Source organism: Oryzias melastigma, linkage group LG8, assembly GCF_002922805.2.
Source record: "Oryzias melastigma strain HK-1 linkage group LG8, ASM292280v2, whole genome shotgun sequence".
NCBI lineage: Eukaryota > Metazoa > Chordata > Actinopteri > Beloniformes > Adrianichthyidae > Oryzias > Oryzias melastigma.
The window spans coordinates 8,681,425-8,699,749 of NC_050519.1; the positions used below are offsets into that span (position 1 = coordinate 8,681,425).

At 37.2% G+C, this 18,325-nt stretch overlaps 4 protein-coding genes across 6 annotated transcripts in view; 2 read left to right on the forward strand and 2 right to left on the reverse strand.

The window, feature by feature from the left end:
* Window positions 1-1,553, reverse strand: part of snrnp25 (small nuclear ribonucleoprotein 25) — a 2,788-nt gene extending 1,235 nt beyond the window's left edge. The window contains exons 1-2 of the mRNA XM_024271992.2: window positions 1,169-1,553; window positions 694-784 (exon numbers count right to left, since the gene is read on the reverse strand). Of these exons, the coding sequence (XP_024127760.1) occupies window positions 694-784; window positions 1,169-1,369 (292 nt within the window). The 5' untranslated portion in view covers window positions 1,370-1,553. The remainder of the gene's footprint in view (window positions 1-693; window positions 785-1,168) is intronic.
* A 200-nt stretch (window positions 1,554-1,753) lies between these two features.
* polr3k (polymerase (RNA) III (DNA directed) polypeptide K) lies at window positions 1,754-3,137 on the forward strand. Its single transcript, XM_024271993.2, has 3 exons — window positions 1,754-1,995; window positions 2,086-2,173; window positions 2,526-3,137. The coding sequence occupies exons 1-3, from the start codon at window positions 1,885-1,887 to the stop codon at window positions 2,651-2,653; spliced, it is 327 nt and encodes a 108-aa protein (XP_024127761.1). The 5' UTR covers window positions 1,754-1,884; the 3' UTR covers window positions 2,654-3,137.
* On the reverse strand, window positions 2,761-10,673 carry cdip1 (cell death-inducing p53 target 1). 2 transcript variants are annotated; one of them, XM_024271990.2, is made up of 5 exons: window positions 10,333-10,673; window positions 8,791-8,941; window positions 7,068-7,220; window positions 5,165-5,441; window positions 2,761-4,213 (listed from the first exon to the last, which is right to left on the reverse strand). In XM_024271990.2, exons 2-5 carry the CDS (start codon window positions 8,864-8,866, stop codon window positions 4,102-4,104), a joined length of 618 nt encoding a protein of 205 aa, XP_024127758.1. In that variant the 5' UTR covers window positions 8,867-8,941; window positions 10,333-10,673; the 3' UTR covers window positions 2,761-4,101. The 2 variants fall into 2 exon arrangements, with proteins under 2 accessions (XP_024127758.1, XP_024127759.1); XM_024271991.2 differs by having other exon boundaries at window positions 10,376-10,473.
* A 356-nt stretch (window positions 10,674-11,029) lies between these two features.
* mgrn1b (mahogunin, ring finger 1b) lies at window positions 11,030-17,744 on the forward strand. 2 transcript variants are annotated; one of them, XM_024272271.2, is made up of 17 exons: window positions 11,030-11,400; window positions 11,709-11,827; window positions 11,974-12,062; window positions 12,148-12,294; window positions 12,791-12,908; window positions 12,980-13,046; window positions 13,114-13,157; window positions 13,243-13,290; window positions 13,547-13,615; window positions 13,706-13,865; window positions 13,950-14,059; window positions 14,147-14,361; window positions 15,418-15,529; window positions 15,606-15,651; window positions 15,724-15,828; window positions 16,091-16,134; window positions 16,253-17,744. In XM_024272271.2, exons 1-16 carry the CDS (start codon window positions 11,313-11,315, stop codon window positions 16,129-16,131), a joined length of 1,578 nt encoding a protein of 525 aa, XP_024128039.1. In that variant the 5' UTR covers window positions 11,030-11,312; the 3' UTR covers window positions 16,132-16,134; window positions 16,253-17,744. The 2 variants fall into 2 exon arrangements, with proteins under 2 accessions (XP_024128039.1, XP_024128038.1); XM_024272270.2 differs by lacking the exon at window positions 16,091-16,134.
* Window positions 17,745-18,325: the final 581 nt, after the last annotated feature.

An 18,325-nucleotide genomic window follows, 5' to 3' on the forward strand; every position in this document is an offset into this window, starting at 1 on the left:
AGTGAGGTACGTGGAAAAAAAATGACTCAGTTACTCAGGGACGGCATACACTAGACTCTAGAGCAAGAGAAGAAGGTCATGTAGTCTAGATTAGCCAGAGAGACGAGTACATCAGAGAAAAAAATAGTAGCAGAAGAAGGAATGCATCTATGTTGCCTATTGTATAACACAGTGGTGGCAGTGCTATGATCTGGGGTTGCTACAGTAAAAGTATGTGCTCAAAGAATGATGTCATACTAAATTACAAGGTTATTCCATCATGGGAATGTTTTCTTCCCTGATGGCACATCCATATTCTAAGATGACAATACCAGCATTCATCGGGCTCAAATTGTGAAAGAGTGGTTTGTGAAGCGTTAGACATCATTTTGACACATGTACTGCACACCTCAGAGTCTAGGCCAACACTTCCTACTGAGAATCTTTAAGCAGCGGTCTGACTCTATCATTAATAATACAAGATCTTGATGAAAAATGTGTGTAACACTGGATGAAAGTAAATCAAGTGACAGTGCATTGGTGAATGTGCACCTTAATCAAAGCTAAACTATAAATATTGTGTGACCCTTTTTTTTTTTTTGTGGTGACTTTTGCTTTGGCCAGGCTGTGCATAAAGTATACCAATACAAACACAATACAAATATTTATTGTATATACAAGTATACAAATAAGGTGGGAGACTTTGGAACTCACGCATTACTTCACCATCTGCTTTAACAACCTTCACAGTCATTGCTTGTCCGTACTCCAATGCAATCTGTGAGTTTACCTCTTCCAAAGTCACCTGAACACAACAGTAATGCAGATCAGCACATATTCATTACCATTGGTGTAAAAGCATATTAACATTTATAGAAGAAAAAAGGGGGGAGGACAATTACAGCTTTGAAACTGTTTTAAAATTGGATTCGATGTGCCGTTTCGAGCTTCCCCTTAGACCAAACATGATGCAAATATGAAGGACTCAACACATTTTGAATGAAATGCTGTCAAACTTCATTTGATCCTCTGAACTGCAGCTGCCTCTATATGAATGGGTCTATTTTTACAATGCAAATTCTGCCATCAGACACACCGGAAGAACTTGTTCTTGGGTCAATCAAGTATTTTCAAAATAAATAAATAACTTCTAACGGCTGTGTCAGTGTCCGTGGCGTTTTTATTTCACCTGGATTGGCAGATCACACAGTAAAGGGTCCTGCACAAGTCGAGCAAGTCCCTCCTCGAAGATATCCAGGATCTCTGAATGTGGAAGAGACTCTTCATCTTCCTCCTCAGCATCTGGACATGTCTCATCCGTCAGATTCTCCTCTTTCACCTCACTGTCCTGCAAACGATTCTCTCCTTCTTCGGTTTCCTGCTCCATCATCAAAAGATTATTTTGAATAAATTAATAAATTCAGCATAAAAAAAATCTGATTTCTCTGGTTTTAAGCCTTAAATCGATGTTAAATTGTTTGTTTTATAAATAAAGATAACTATATTTTAAATTAAAATGTATTCTCCAACACATTAGTCTGAAGTAAATCGTTTTGAGCAACGCAGACTTTATACCGGTGGGGTCATCGACTATCATAAATAGTTCCGCTTTGCAAACGTACGATATTTTTTTTCACACTGTATATGGTGAAGTTTAAAAATATTTTATATTATTTTTTTCATGTTTATAAATATTTTATATACATTTTTAACCTATAATAAATTCATTTTAAAAGTTACGCGTTTGTTTGTTTTGTTTCCTACCGAGCGGTAAAAATCGGTGCATCTGCTTCCGCTTTGCTGCTTTCTGATCCTTGCTAATGGATTTGATAGTCGCAATATACTGGATATTCTCACCGAAACCCGTTTAACCCGAGCTAGTCTGACTCTAAACAATCTGGTAATATGCTCCTTTTTTGTCCAACCTGTGGGAACGTTTTAATCGTAGAAGAAGGACAGAAATGCTTGAGATTCGCGTGTAACACTTGTCCCTATGTGCACAACGTCACGAGGAAGGTACGCTCCTATAAATAATCATCTCTGTCTGACCCAAGAGATGAGTATGGCGTTCCTTAGAGTGATTTATTTATATTTTAATATTTGTAGGTAAACTACCGAAAATATCCGAAGCTGAAAGAGGTGGATGATGTGCTGGGTGGAGCTGCAGCCTGGGAGAACGTGGATTCAACTGCAGGTGGGGAGCTTATTAGTTACCCGGATGTTAGAAATAAAAATGAAACAAAGATGAGAATAATCTGATAAATATGTTTTTCATCAGAATATGTTAAACTAAAGTTAATTTCAAACTGATTATTCATGTCAATAGTCACCCTTAGCTATAATTAGTACACTTTAAGCTTATTTAATCAAGTATACTTAAGTATAGATAATGTAGTGTAGGATGTTTACTAACTGAATAGTTCTTCAAACTAAATTGGAACATTTTAAGTTTAAACCTAAGTTATGGACTACAAAAAGATGAGTTGTCAGAAGGATTACCACAATTCTGTACATGTGCGTACATATTTGTTTGTGTTTTTTGACAGAAACGTGTCCAAAATGCGAGCATCCTCGAGCCTACTTCATGCAGATCCAGACCAGATCGGCTGATGAACCAATGACGACTTTCTACAAATGCTGCAATGCTCAGTGTGGACACAGATGGAGGGATTGATTTGATTTCATTCATGATTTATTCATCTAAGCACATGTAAAGGGGTTTTGACAATTTATAATTTATAAATAAAAGTTGCTTCTCAGAATCAATCACCAGACAAATGATTTCTTTCAGAGCTTTTATTGATAAAATAATACCTGTGTACAACAGTCAATTAAATTGTCTTGAATGTTTGTACCTTGTTGCAGACATTGAGAGCAATGCATGCCACTGGTTCCCACGAGATTATTTTGTATGCAATCCTTGAACTCAAAATGCAATTTCTAGAGCGGCTCAATCATCCTTAAGGTAAGGAGGAAAAAAAAAATGCAAATCTAGGAGCCAGCCAATGAGAATTATTTATTTGAATGCGTAGCTCATGCGGACAGATTCTGCACCTCCAAAGCGTCAGTGAAAAATGAAATCGGACATGCTGTGATGGAACAGTGCTTTTACACTGTTAGTGGTATATCCAATAAAAAAACTATTTTGATTTTTTTAAGCCTATTGTCAGTGTTTAGTCAAGGCTATCGCTTCATCTAACATGCATTTCATTATGCAGTCATAGATGACGAATATCAAGATTAGAAGGTGATCAATGCAATGATGGCTGCATCCCTTTTTCCTTTAAATATAGTTTACTACTTTAAAATCAGTGAGGAATCTACTTTAAAGTGTCCATCTCAGAGAATCACAGAGATGTCATGCAGTGTTCTCACAAAAGCATTTTCCTCAACACAGACTACAATATCCTCCAATCAAATATATTTTGATTAGTTATATATTACCTTTACGCTTACAATTATTCCACTTCCTTCAGGGAAATTAAAACAGGACAGATTTTCTTCAGGAATAAAAGGGCTAAAAATATAACATAAAGTGCAAATGATGACATTACAATGACAGTAGATCACAAACACGAGGAACTGGTGAGTAACAATAAGTCAGCTCCTGATTGGAGCAAAGAAAATTATTGTAATTTCTAGCAGATGTGTCAGTAAATGGTCAGTTTTCTCCCATTCAACAGCTACAAATGTCAAAAACAAAAATGACACACAAATATTCACATTTCTCTGTAACATAATCCGGAGGAACATGGCATTTTGAACGGATTAAAAGAAAAATTAGACGGGGAGAGTTTTCCTCTACATCAGGCTGCCAAAGCTTTTACAGTCCTACAATTCACATGCATGTCACTAAAATGGCTGCAGCCAGTTTTAGTATCTCTCATCATTAGCAGTAACAGGGATCTGTACAACTTCATGTTAAGACATTAAAATATGAAGAAATATATACAGCAAATGTCCTGTGAGCTAATGGGAAAACTGCGATTACAATACAAGAGGGTTTCACAACACTATGCGAAAAAAAAAAAAAAAAAANGGGGCTGTTACTACCAGCCAGGGGAGCTGCGATTTTGTTTCTGTGTGCATGTACATGGCTCTGTGGCATCCAGCTGTCGGTGGTTAGCATATACGCTTGTATGTGTAGATGTAGCCCTTACAGTAAGGACAGGTGTGTGTCACGTCCTTCAGGTCGTCAATCAGGCAGGGAATCAGGCAGCATCCCAGGTCACACCTGCGAATGAGGAACGGGACGGGTCAAAAAGTGAACTCTGAACGAGTCAAGCTTCCAAGTAAGCAACAAAGTCCTGCAACGAGAACGTGGACTTAATCCAAAATGACATTTTCTACATACAACAAAACGGAATACTGAAGCAGATGTCTAAGACAAAACAAAAAAATAAACCTAAATATATTTTTAAAAAGCTTATGACAATGCAAAATGTCAAATTTTAGTTCAACTCAGGAGTTGTGGCAAGGCAACACATTCATTATAAAGTGTTGCTTGCTGAGAAAAACATCTTCCTACTTTCAGATTTAGTCTCCAAAACAAAAGTGTATTTATCCACTTCTTGAGCTTTACTTCCTTGACCTGCATTGTACAGCAAGCCGAGGCAGCACAAGTTACATCGAACACATCACAAACATTTCTTATTTGAAATTTCTTTTAAAAAAAAAAAAAATTTTTGGATAAAGCGTTACTTGTAATCATGCGATGTATACAGAATTGTTTAATTAACCTTCAATCCTTTTGTATATTTTAAACAAAAATGCATTATAATCACAATTTATCTAAATGTACTGCTTTTATTTTGTTGGGTTTACTTTTTTATTTACCAATAATAAAGATTAAAAGTTTCCTTATCATTTAAAGATTTATTATTCAAGTAGACCCCAAGAAATTGAACAAAATCCTACATTTATTTACCAAAACCAGAATATTTACAGAATAATTTGTCTTCAACACTACTTTACTGTCATGAATATACCTTAAGTGATCCTTTCAGCTGAATAAAGATCAGCTTCAGGACACATTAGCACTTTCACCTTGAATTAATGATGAAGCTGTTTAAACTTTTATGCTCCTGTGGTTTTCCTTATCAGAGGGAAGGTTCTGTTTTGGTCATTTATTCTACCAATCTCTAGCTGCTGTTCCAACAGTCTAAAAGTTCCCCGGCTCACTCACCCTACAAAGAAGCAGAAGAGGCAGAAGAGTGTGTTCATGAGGCCAACATCGTGGGAAATGCGGGTGACGATTGCTTGTTGGCAGTGTGGACACACAGTCTGCACTGGCGAGGTCTGGAACATTTCCCCCTGCAGTACCGTCACGGTGGTGGCTGCACCTGGTGGAGCCAGGACTGTTGTCGTGTGTCCCCCCATGTGCACAAAGTGGCCGGGGCCTGGACCCATCTGTCCTGGGATTGGGCCAGCAAAGTGACCAGGAGGCGGTGGGTAGGGGCCACCTGTAAAGAATGAAACCAGAAATGTGATAAGAACTGTTCAAAAAGGTTAACTTTATAGAGAATACACAAATAGACAAGATTGATTCAAGCTGGCTACACGGGTAGAGAACGCTGCTGTAATTAAGGGCATTGACCTAAAGTAAATGCCAACTGGGCAGTGATTTTATTGATCAAAAAGCACAATATAGTTACTGTGTCATATATACAGTATAATAACAAAATGCTTCAAAGTTTCTGTACAGGATTAATTTAAAACAAAAGAAAGACGGATGTAAAAAAAAGTAAACAGTGGTTCGATATAAACTGTTAACAATATTTCATCATTTTTAGCAATAGAGATACGAATATTGACGATACAACTATCAAAAGAGTAACAGAAATTACATTTTGGGGTACTATTATTGATGATGATCTTCCCCGTAAATTCCAAATTAATTATAAAAAACGAAATTAGCAAAAATAGGTGCTGTAATGTATAAAGAGACCAATACATTGCATTTATTATATACTTATTCTATACCTGATTTATCGTATTAAAATTTGGGCAAACACAAACAAAACATTTAGAAATTTTATTTTCATTTTATGAAAAATGCGATTAGAATAAGCACAGGAAGTAACTATAGGGACCCATCTACTCCACTATTTTTAGTTAAAGATAAAAGATTTAGTCAAATATAATATCGTAAAATTATTCTATCAAGTGTATCTGATGTTTTTTTTTATAATATACAAAATAGTTTTGAGAAAATAAAGTAGTTAAAATTTAACAGGACATGCAACTTTCAAGAAACCTCAATTTAGAACCTAATTTGATGAGAGATATTTTTTAAAACATTTAAAACAGAATATCAGGTAATGGAATGATTTTAAATAAATAAGATAAATAAATAAACATATTAAAAAAAGTAAAAAAAAAAAGTAGTATTTCTAAAAATTAGAATAAGAATTGTTTACTTTTTTGCTTAAATTTATAGTAATATTTCGTATTCAAACTAAACTGGCAATGTACACCATAAGTTGTATTTTATTTTTTAGTATTTTTGTGTATTGTATTGAGAAAAAAAAAGTGCTGTAATGGTTTTATAAATTAAACAAAATGGGCAGAAATAAGTTTTCTTCCCCTTTCATTATCACAAAAAAAGACTTGTGTGTTGTTTTGTGTTTTTTTCTTTTGTAATTATTTTGTAAGAATAGAACAAAAACATCGGTTCACACCTGAACATTGTGTTTTAATACTGTTACTTTTAAACAAGTCTACAGCGGAATCACTGCTGCATTCAGTAACAAATGGTAACAAATCAAAACATCCATATTTTTATTGGTAAAACCGCTAAGAAGCTCAGAACATAAATATTCAAAGTGTCACAAAAAGCTGTGAGAACTTTAGGCCCTGTGGGAAGTGAGGGGGTGGCATACAGAGTCCATGAAAGGTCGAGAATCCAAGAAAAGATTACAGGGGTTGCAGCTTGAGCTGTAAGTGTGATGTAAAGGTTTTAAGTAAATCTCAAGATTTTGCTAAAAGTCTCAACCTAAAAAAAGTCTCAGAGTTGATTGTCTTAAGATTTCCCTTTAGAAATCCATTATAGCATCCAAATATGATTTCTAATGTTAATAATTAGGTACCTTGTGTTGGCGGAGGCATGGGCATAGGCATGGGCATATGACCCTCTCCTGGGACATGGGGGGGAAGGAAACCCGGCTGTGGTGCCTCATAGGGTGGAGGGCCATAGTCTGGGGGAAGGGGCTGTCCCTGGATGGGAGTAGTTCTTACAGTCTCTGAAAAACACCACACAAAGGTAAAAAAAACAAAAACACATTAGCGACTCTACAAATATAACATATCTGGGGCCCGTTCCAAGAAGCAGGTTCAACAAATTTAGAGTTCGAACCTGAACTTAGAGTCACTGGACTCAAAATTCCCAAACTCAGGGTTTTCGGTTCCAGAACAGCTCAAAATGTTTAAGTCAATCAACTTGAAGTTGTTGGAACCAGAATCAGGTGTGAGCATCGCGACCATTAAAGCCCTGATCAATGGAGCAAAGACAGCACGATTCACCATGGCAACGGGGACAAACATCTGAGTTTAGTACTTCCGGCGAAGGAAATTGATAAGTTCCTTCAAGCATATGCGACTATAGGAGCGCATTTTCCGCAAGAAAAGCAACACAGCTGCAGCGGTAGAACAGAGAGAAAATATCTGCAGTTATTTGAATCATTTCAAATAATGAATAAATAATGTCAGGAGGGTTATTTTGTCTGTTGTTAAGGAATGGTTTTTGATCTGTTACTAATTTAACCAGTAATCTCCAGAATCGCATGAATAACCAGTTTTGGTAACCCCCCCTACACACACAGATATCACTGCACGCTAAAAAGAAACTGTAGCTGCCTGGCATATGTTAAAAAAGCATTTATTTAATTTTTATTCTCAAGACTTAAAAAATATTCGCCGAATTTTTTTTTTTTAAGTGTAAAAACAAATCCCGTGGGCGGGAATCGAACTCGCAAACTCTGCAGTGGGAAGCAGCGTTGCTGACAACCGAGCTAATGTTTGACGTATGTACTGGACGGTGGATGAGTTCAGATCCTTTCTCTGTGTTTGACATTCAATAATTCCTATTGTTAAGGGTTTAAAATAAGGAAAAGAAAACTGTATTTTTTAAAAGCAAGTCCCTGGAAAAACTCACTATTTATAATATCACTGAAATAAAAATGAATTGGGAAACTGCAGTCAGTCGACTCGTGTCCTCCAAATCCTCTACAGACGTAAATAACATTTCCTCTGGATTAATCAGCCTCCTCTCTACATGATCCTCTATGAATGAACATGTCATTTTGGTTTCTGTGTGGTGAAAACGTGATGTCTCTAATGTGAATGTTCTCTAAATGTTAATGAGGAACTCATATTTGATCATCCTTCACTTTAAAAAGGGGCGGAGACCGCAGAGAACTCTAAGTTTCCTAAAGAAAACCTGCTACCGACCAGGTTTCGTTCACAGACTCAGTTAACATAGTGATTGACTCTGAGTTCAGCTTAACCCGCTTCTTGGAACGGGCTTGGTTTCGCTCACTTTCCCGGGTTTGAGTTATCTCTCTTTCTGGAACCGAAAACTCAGAATTTTACTGAATTTGGAATTCACAAACTCAGAGTTCAAACAAAACTTGCTTCTTGGAACGGGCCCCTGGTATTATGAATAAATACTGCATTACATAATAAGAGAAGTATGACTACAAAAAAGCTACTCAAAGCCTTTCAAATAGGTTTTAATAAAAAATAAACATCCAATTGAAAGGATTTCACGACAGAAACTAAATGAGTCAAAATATTGTGTGTTTAGCTTATTACCGGGCTGTCCATTTTTCTCCACAAGAAGGGGGGCACTGGGACCTCCAGGGTAGGGAGGAGGTGGATCACTGGACATAGTGACCAGGACTCAGAGCTGGTTTGTTTGCACGCGACAGGAACAAGATCAGAACTCTGTGGATCCAATATCTCTCTGTAAAAAAAAAAAAAAAAAAAGACCAAAAAAATAAAACTTTTCAAACAAATATTTGATAATTGCAGTCAAACAAACACGAGGCAAAACTTTCAAATGTTAATTTACCTATCAGAGAAGCTTGTGTACACAAAAGATATTGACAGCTTACATAACATGGAAAACTTTTTTTTTACTTTGTTGAATTGCAAGACTTCACTAAAAATAAAGAAAAGCAGCTATGTTAGGCTTATAATTCATTATTACAGTACATTACAGAGCATTACTATGTAAAACACACAAAAAAAGATTAAAAACAAATCATACTAGACCTAAAGGCTATTGAACTCATTGGGAAGTAAAACTATAGTGCTATAGTTGCCTTAGCTCCCATAAATAATATCTCAAACAGCAGATAAGATATATGTTTTTATTAACAACTAAATAGAATGATTAATGCAAGAAAAACGTAACCTGACAATATATTGTCTGGACAATGTTTTGTATAAATAAATATGATAGCTCTACTATTTTCCAAACCTTCAATTGATTGTGAGTCCGCTATATTCCTTCGTTTACATTTTCCTGGGATAGTGTGAAATTAATATTTCAACTTGGATATGGCGGAGTAAGAAGAGGACCACCACCAGATGACAAGCTGTAATGGACTTAAAAGTCTGTTTAAAATATGATAACTATGCCTAATGATATTAAATTAAATAACTATTCCCCACTGGGGTAGTTAAACCCATATTTTGTGTAAAACAAAAGAATGAGGCCAAGTTAGAAACCAAACAATATGTTGCCAGACATAATGAAATTAGGTCATCAGACAAAGAAAGTTGTCATGTGTAAGAAATTCTCTTTCAATGTGTATCCATAGTTCGTATTGAGTGCAAGTGCTACTTTTGAAGCTAATCTACTAGCCAGTTTTTTTTTTCTTTTTAAATCCTGCTACAGATAATCCTGCTCAGAGCTACTTGCACAACAAACCATGAATAACTCACCAACGCAAGATATTGTTAAGAACGTCAACACTGACTTAGTTTTAAAATAAAATGTGTAAACACAAAACAAGTCAACACAGTTTCAATAACTGTTAAACTTGCTAGCTAGCAAAAGGCAATTTTGGGAAGATAAAATCTTTATTAGCAATGACTTCCGATTACATTATTGACATTTACTGACCGTTCTCCTACATGCAAGGGCACGACTGACAGAAAACAGCAGTCAGCTTTCGATTTAATTCAGATACTTTGCTTATATACAACATAAAAAACGACTAAAAGCTAAATGTGGTTAGCCGTTCGGCGAGCTAGCTAGCTAGCTATTTTCTTCTCACAAAACAAAACAACATTATATACATATTTTGGAGTAAATTTGTAGCTTTTATAATATCTACAGACAATTACCTCGATTCTGAGGAAATGTCATCCACCTGCCGTCTTACTCAACTGGTTAAATGCTTGTTCTTCCGACGCTCGTGAGGTGAGACCACATCCGATGAAACCCGAGTTGACTTCACTTACGCTGACGTCATTTACCACAATATCTCACTAATCTAGTAAGTTTTTTTTTTTTTAAATTGCCGAGAACAAAATAGAACCCTAATTAAACGCAGTAAAATAGTTACAAACCCCTCTTAAAATATTTGTTACAATATTTTTTGCAATTTTTTTAGGTATTAGCAATACAGCCTGTGCAACAAAATGGTAAACAATGCAAAACACGGGCATTATTTTGAAAGGATTAAGCGGAAGTGTGACTTCTGGTGATTTATTATATTTATGTTATAAAGCATAATAACAGTGTGTCAGTATCTCTGGATTTTCATTCTATTTTACTAAACCTCTATATATTTTTGTTAAATCATTTTTAGTAAAACAAAGATTAGAACTTGTGTGCCTTAGGGGGGAAATCAGATTTGTACTAGAACATTCTCGAACTGGGACGAGAAAAAAAGTAGATCGATTTAATTTCAAGCTCGTTTAATGTATTCAACTTTAAACTTTTTTACCGGCCTCAATTTAATTTAATTTTAATTTTAATGTATAATATGTATCATTTTTGTGTGCCCTCCGGACATCCCCTCAACAAAAACAAACGCCCCGTACTTCCGTTCAACCTTGGAGACAACCAATCAAGTCGACTCCCTGCTACGCTAGCTCAGCACTGGCAAAACAACAGCCCGTCGTCAGTTTCGATCTTTTTTTCTGTAACCTCGCCACCGACATTACAAACAAAATGTTATATTAATCAAATATCTTGTTGGTGGTTGACAAGAGGTTTGTTGCGGCGGCGGTCTTAACTGAAGTCAGAGCTAATTGGAGCTTCTGACGCGCCGTTAGCTACTAGCTAGCCGTAGCTAATATCTGCTATCTTGCGAAGGAAGATGGGGTCTATTCTGAGTCGCAGGATCGCTGGTGTTGAAGACATCGATATTCAAGCTAATTCAGCCTATCGGTTTCCTCCGAAATCTGGTAAATGACGGCTTAATATTGATTATTATTTCACAGAAGCTAAATCTTGAAGTGATGTTTCAGTAGAACGTGGAGTGTTATTTTCCTAAGCATTTTTTTTTATGTAAGAGAGAACTTGTTCCCATTTTTTTTCTTCAATTATGTCAAGCACCGCCCTTTTCAAGAAATTTGAAACCATTATTATTTTCAAAGGAGGAACAGCACCGCTATATACATCATCAAGCTGTAAAATGTGCCTAAACTAAGGAGCTTACATGTCTGTTTTTGTCTTAACGTCTCTTTTATTATTATTATTATTATTATTTAAGGGAATTACTTTGCAAGTCACTTCTTCATGGGAGGGGAGAAGTTTGACACACCACATCCAGAGGGATACCTCTTTGGGGAAAACATGGACCTGAATTTTCTTGGAAATAGGCCAGTGCAGGTGAGAGAGAGCTGGTGTTTCTTTACCCCTGAAATCAGCACAGATTTATCTAAATATAGCTTTGAATGTCATTTTAGAAATACATTTGGTAAAAAAAAATTGCAGGATAATTGTCATAAGATGCCTATAATACTGCTGTTTATTAGTTTCCATATGTGACGCCCGCTCCCCATGAACCAGTGAAAACCCTGAGGAGTTTGGTGAATATTCGGAAGGACTCTCTGCGTTTAGTCAGGTAAAAGAAAAATGGTTGCTCTAATTAAAGAAAAAATGAAAAAAAAAAAACTTTCTATTAATTTTCTGAAAATAATAAATTCCAGATACAAAGATGACTCTGACACTTTGGTGGAAGACGGGGGAAAACCAAAGGTTCAATACGGAGTGGAGTTCACCTTTGATGCTGACGCTCGGGTCGCCATCACCCTCTTCTGTCAGGCCTTTGAGGAGTTCTCCAATGGCATGCCTGTGTACGTATCACTTCATAATCTTTCAACACATCCATCAAAACTGCATCCTGCCTTTAGTTCTTTAACTTTCTGTCAGAATTCAGCTAATAACGGGTTAATCTTTTTGCCCGTCAGCCTACATTTCCACTCAAGTCACACATAGATTCATCTGGACACAGTTTCATCATGTTACTGTAGAAAACTGTGCCAAAAAAGCGTTTATGGGGAGTGAGATTCAAGCATTGGAGTGCAAAGTCTAGAGAGTGGGTCCATAGCAACAAGCTGTCACCATGGATACGGCAGATAAGACTTGGAGGAAGATGAAAGACTAGAGCGACTTTCTATCAGATTGTGTTGTTTTTCTTTTATACTGTTTGAAGCACAAAGAGATTTAGCGATGAAAGTATATGTAGCTTTTAAAATCTTTTTCATCTAAAAACCTGGAAACATACATGCATGACTTTTTTTTTTTTTGCCCTAAATGTAATTTTATTTAATTTCCTTTTTTAATGGGCAGGTACACTCCAAAAGATCCATCCCTGGTTTCTGAAACGGTGCATTACAAGCGGGGCGTGAACCAGCAGTTCTCCATGCCATCTTTCAAAATAGATTTCAGCGAGTGGAAAGAGGAAGATGTAAGTTTGGAATTTGCTTCCTAATCATATGTGTTCCGACAATTAACCAAATCTTTTGATTTTGTTTGTAGCTGAACTTTGACCTGGACAGAGGAGTGTTTCCCATGGTTATCCAGGCGGTGGTTGATGAAGGAGACGGTAAGTTCACAGCAGCTGCACTAAATCAGATACATCAGCTCTAATTCTGTTGCTCTTTTTCTTCAAGATTGTCTGGGACACGCTCACGTACTTTTGGCAGCCTTTGAAAGGGTATGTAAAACCTAATAATGTTAAAAGCAGGGAAACTTTCAAGCAAATGTTTCACCAAAGATTTCTTTTCTTTTTTTTTTTTCAGCATGTTGATGGAAGTTTTTCTGTCAAGCCACTGAAGCAGAAGCAGATTGTGAGTGCATAACATTATTCAAAACTGAAAAATAATGGAGTTTTTGTTTTGGGGGAATTTTTTTTGTGGTTTTTAGTCATGAGGCAGTTGAGTCAGTTTTTTCATTTGACTGATACAGTCTTTAAATCGACTCTTTAGCTTTTTTTAACAGCTCATCTTTTGTATTTAAACTGTAATATGTGCACACCAAAATCTGAACACTTTCACTTTGAAGTAGTCTTTTATTTTGAAAAACTTTTTTTTTTTTTTTTTTTAGGTGGACCGTGTGAGCTACCTCTTGCAGGAAATCTATGGGATTGAGAACAAGAACAACCAAGAAACCAAGGTTCTGTAAAAATGGACAAATTCATGTTTTTGACCCAACAAAGTTGGACATCTGAGTGTTGGTGTTGATGTATTTTTCTTTTTTTTTTAGCCATCTGATGATGAGAACAGTGACAACAGCAACGAGTGTGTTGTATGTTTGTCGGACTTGCGAGACACACTCATCCTTCCCTGCAGACACCTGTGTCTGTGCAACTCCTGTGCAGACACTCTGCGTTACCAGGCCAACAACTGTCCCATCTGCAGGCTGCGTAAGACGCTCCCAGCTTCACCCCTCCACCTTCATGATTTTAAATATTCCTGGTCTGAAACTGTCTTTCTTTTATTTTTTGCAGCTTTTAGGGCCTTGCTGCAGATCAGAGCTGTGAGGAAAAAGCCTGGAGCTCTTTCTCCGGTGTCTTTCAGTCCTGTTCTGGCTCAAACTATGGACCATGACGAGCACTCGGTGTGCACACCTTGCAAAAAAATAAATACAAATTAAAATGAATGTACTCACATTTGATGTGATTATCTTTTATCTTGATCTCTGTAGAGCTCAGACTCTGTTCCTCCTGGTTTTGAACCCATCTCTCTATTGGAGGCTCTGAACGGTCTGCGGTCCGTGTCTCCTGCCATCCCTTCTGCTCCGCTGTACGACGAAATCAACTTCTCCGAAGGGCTGGGAGGAGATAGTCGACCGCTTAGCTCCCCAGAACATTTGAGTGACGGAAGTTTGCAGAAAGGCAAAGTCAGCAAGTCACCTGACAGGTACGTTATGTTAATAAAGTTCTGAGAAAGGCTGCAGACCCTAAAATCTCTTGAATGTAGATTACTTTAAAAATAAATGTATTTTCTTTAATATTGATTGAGGAGGTCTGAACATCTGTTGTTCTGTCAATGTGATAATAAATATACATTTCCAGTCTAACACTAAAAATCTAAGTTTTCTATTTTTAAATTCCAACATGAACTCCATCTTGACCTGCATAAAAAACAGTCCTCAATAGTCTATTTTGGAAGGTCAAAAAATGACATTTTGATGAAAAACACTAGAATAATTTTCTGAAACAGTTATGGAAAAATGTGTCATGAAAATCTTTTTGATGCAAATTACATTGTTTTCCTGAAGAATGGGAACAAAAGCATTTATCGTTGTGGGTTTTTTAGCATTGGAGACTGTCAGACTGAGTGGGTTATCATTTTATTCTGACACTATCTGTATCTATAAATGTGTGCCTGCTGTTCTAACAGGACGTTTTCTTTGTACATGAGGTCTTAAATGTGATTTAAATTGGTTATAAAAATGCTGTAAAGTCTTAAATTTAACCTTTTTAAGTCTGTAGACACTTTGGCTAAACATCATTGTTTAGCTGTGTGTTGTAGCTCCCTCCTTGTTTATAAAAACCTGTACTAACTTTATTTAATCACCTTATTTTTTACCAGCCAATTGTTTTTAAATGGGATAATCTTTATTGACAAGACTGTAGAAAACACTATACCGGTCCTGCGCACTGGAACTATAGAAATGACTTATATAGTATAATTTTTATTGAAGTTTTAAAAAATTATTTAGATATTTAATCTTAGTGCAATTCTATCCTTAAATTCCTTAACTAAACTAGGAAATTCCCCTAAACTTTAGGTATATTTAGATTTAATATCAAAATAAAACGATTAAGTTAAAGTTTCAGAAATGCAACCAGATTTTTTTCACTTGATTTTATTATGGTTATTTTATATTTTGCTTAAACTTTACCTTAAATTCGGGGTAGTTTTATCAAAAGAAAGGATCTATCATGAATAAAGCTCTTTTCTTTTCTGCAGCACCCTTCGATCACCTTCTTCTCCCATCCAGGAGGAGGATGAGGAGAAGCTGTCGGAGATGTCGGACGCTCAGCCGCACACCCTTCTCTCCAGCAGCCCCGCCCCCACAGACGTAAGCCTCCTCTCGACCACGCACTCGATCTCCACCCACAGAACGTTAAACCACTTTGCTGTTTTTTTCCTTCCAGGCCACGGCAACGGAGGACGCGGCGGAGTCGCTTTCTCCAGACGACGGTAGGTTTTCTCGTTTGGGTAAACAGACACTCGAGAATGCGTTTGACGGTCTCGCTGTTCTGGTTGATCCAGAGGACAGGATGCATTCTGGGGGAGACATCCTGCAGGACTGCAGCAGCGAGCGCTGCGTCTTGACCAAAGCAGAGAGCGACCCGGCGGGCGATCTGTCTCTTCCTGGTGAGAAAACCGCGTTAGCACCAAACATTCCTCTGTAAACGATTTCAAACTCTGTTATGAATGAAAGAAAATTAAAAATGTAACATTTTTATTGTTTCCTTCGCCTCATTTACCTGGGTTAGGTGGTAAATCTCCATTCTCTTTAATCCAGCTGTCAGCCTCTGATTGCTTGTGCTTTGCATCTAACCAGACTGCTGCTGTTTGTTTCCTAACACTCCTCTGTTCAGCTCCTGTCTTCTCTGTATCGCCTCACTTTTTGCAGCTCTAGGTCCCGATTCCTGCTCTATTGGTATGGAGGAATAACTGGTATGTAGGCTTTCCTGTCCGCTCTACTTCTTTGTGAGCTCCTCTGCTCGTTTCTTTAGACCGCTGTAGTGATGTCGCAGCAGCTTCTCCGGTCACTCATCTCCACGTGTCTCCTCAGGGTCGTCAGAGTCGACAGAAAGCCTGAAAAGTCAGAGCACAAACTGCTCCAGCCAGCCTCTTCTGTGTCCCACCATGAGCCTTCATATGGAAGACGAACACCTGAACCCCTAACGGGAACCCACTCATTCCTCCCACTTAACATTTCCTCCCTCTGATTGATCTTATTGGATGAGAACAGAAAAGAAGAGGAAGTTTTTCTGGATTTTGGAGGACAGTCTTATTGATTTATTTCAGAGTTCATGTCGAAAGACTGTGAAGATACTTTGGTAGTCGGACTGAGAACGATGTGTTTTCTTAAGATTTCATCAACTTCTTCTTCTGTATTCGTTTGCCTCAGTCAGTCGGTCCGTCAGACGGCTGTCTCCTAATTCCACTACCTTACACGGTGGTGCTTTTAAGCACACTTACTTTACATTTCCTTATACGTTTCTTGACACTAAAAGCAAAATAACTTATAAATGCAGTTTGTGGTTAAATATTGTATCCTGTAGTGAAACAAGTATAAGTTAAAGGCCTTTTTTAGCTCTTATTAGCTAAAAAAAACACCTTTTGAGTTAGTTTTGAACATTATTGTTAAATCATTCCTTTTAACACGTATGTATGATGAAATTCTGTGCAGTTCTTTGCTGTTTTAAACATTGTCCGTTTAACCATTTCAAATGATGTAAGATATTTACCAGAACTACCCTGTGCTTTTACGAAATGTATACTTGCAAAATATGTAGGAAAAAACTAGTAATGAAGTAACTATAACTTTGCAGATTATTTCAGATTTTTATGACCATTCTAACAGCTGAAATCAAAGATCGCTGAAGCCTGAAACCAGCTTCTAGATGCTTCTCAAAAGCAGCACAGCGAGCGAGTTTGTCCAGTTTTTTTCATTTTTTTTTTGTTGCAGGAACAGCTGTTAGCTTACAACGTAGCTGTAAAGTTGGGGGTCGCATTCGTATGGGCACAGCAGCTTTATCTAGTTTGGTCTTTTATGTGTAGCACCTGCATATAGATCCATGTGCCTTGAAATAATATGGCTGCCTGCTCGTTGCAACGGGCATTAGTGTTCTTACAAAAGCCCATAAACGGCTTCTGACGCCCATGTACAGAGCTTTTTTTTGTTTTGTTTTTTTTGTAATGCCGTCGCTACAACGACTTAAAAGTGATGCATTTAATGTCAGTATCTAGGTTCAGGTGCAATCTTGTAATGTTTGTGTTACTGAAAGAAAGCTGCAGAGTTTGTATCGAACGGGCTTGCGAATGCTTTGCTTGTGAGTTGAGACCTCCCCCTCTCTGCTTTTAAATACTGCTGCTTTTCTTTGTCTTTTTTCCCCCCGCGCCTCCTTTTCTGTGCCATTTCAACTCGACACTGTGCCTTCCTGTTCTGACCACTGTCGACCTGGTATCCAGGATAACTCCTCAGTAGGTGGTGTCCTTCTCGCCGTCTCTCTGTGTATAGAAGCATGTGTATAACAATAAAGAAACATTCATTATCCCAACCAGACTTTGAATCACTTTGTCTCAGTGTCAGTGGAGACTATTATTAAAAGTCTCTTTAATCAAAAATAAATAAATAAAAAGTCAGCATCAGAAAATGCATGGAAAGCACAAATACAATGCAATTCTTGTGCAGATATTCACACTATGAGGTGCAAACTGGTGTAAAATTTGACAAGATTTCAGTTCTCCCTGAAACTTTCTTGTAAAAGACATAAAAAAATTGGATTTAATGTGTTAAAACATGGTTTTAAATTAAAAGTGTGCATTTTCATCACATAATTTGACACATCTCAATACATGAGCCTCAAATCCATACATAAAAGATTCAACTAATTTTGCGGCGATACATCTATCCAACTTCTTAACCTCCAGAATCTCTTTCGGCGTTGCTGGAGCCTATCCTTACTATAGTTTGGCAAAGGCAGAGGACACCCTACACAGGTTGCTAGTCCGTCATGGGGACAATTTAGAGTCATTAATAAACCTATGAAACATGTTCTGGGGTCATAGGAGGAAGAAAATCCACACATACATGGAAATCATCCAAACAGAAAAGTCCCAGCCGGGATTTGAACAAAGG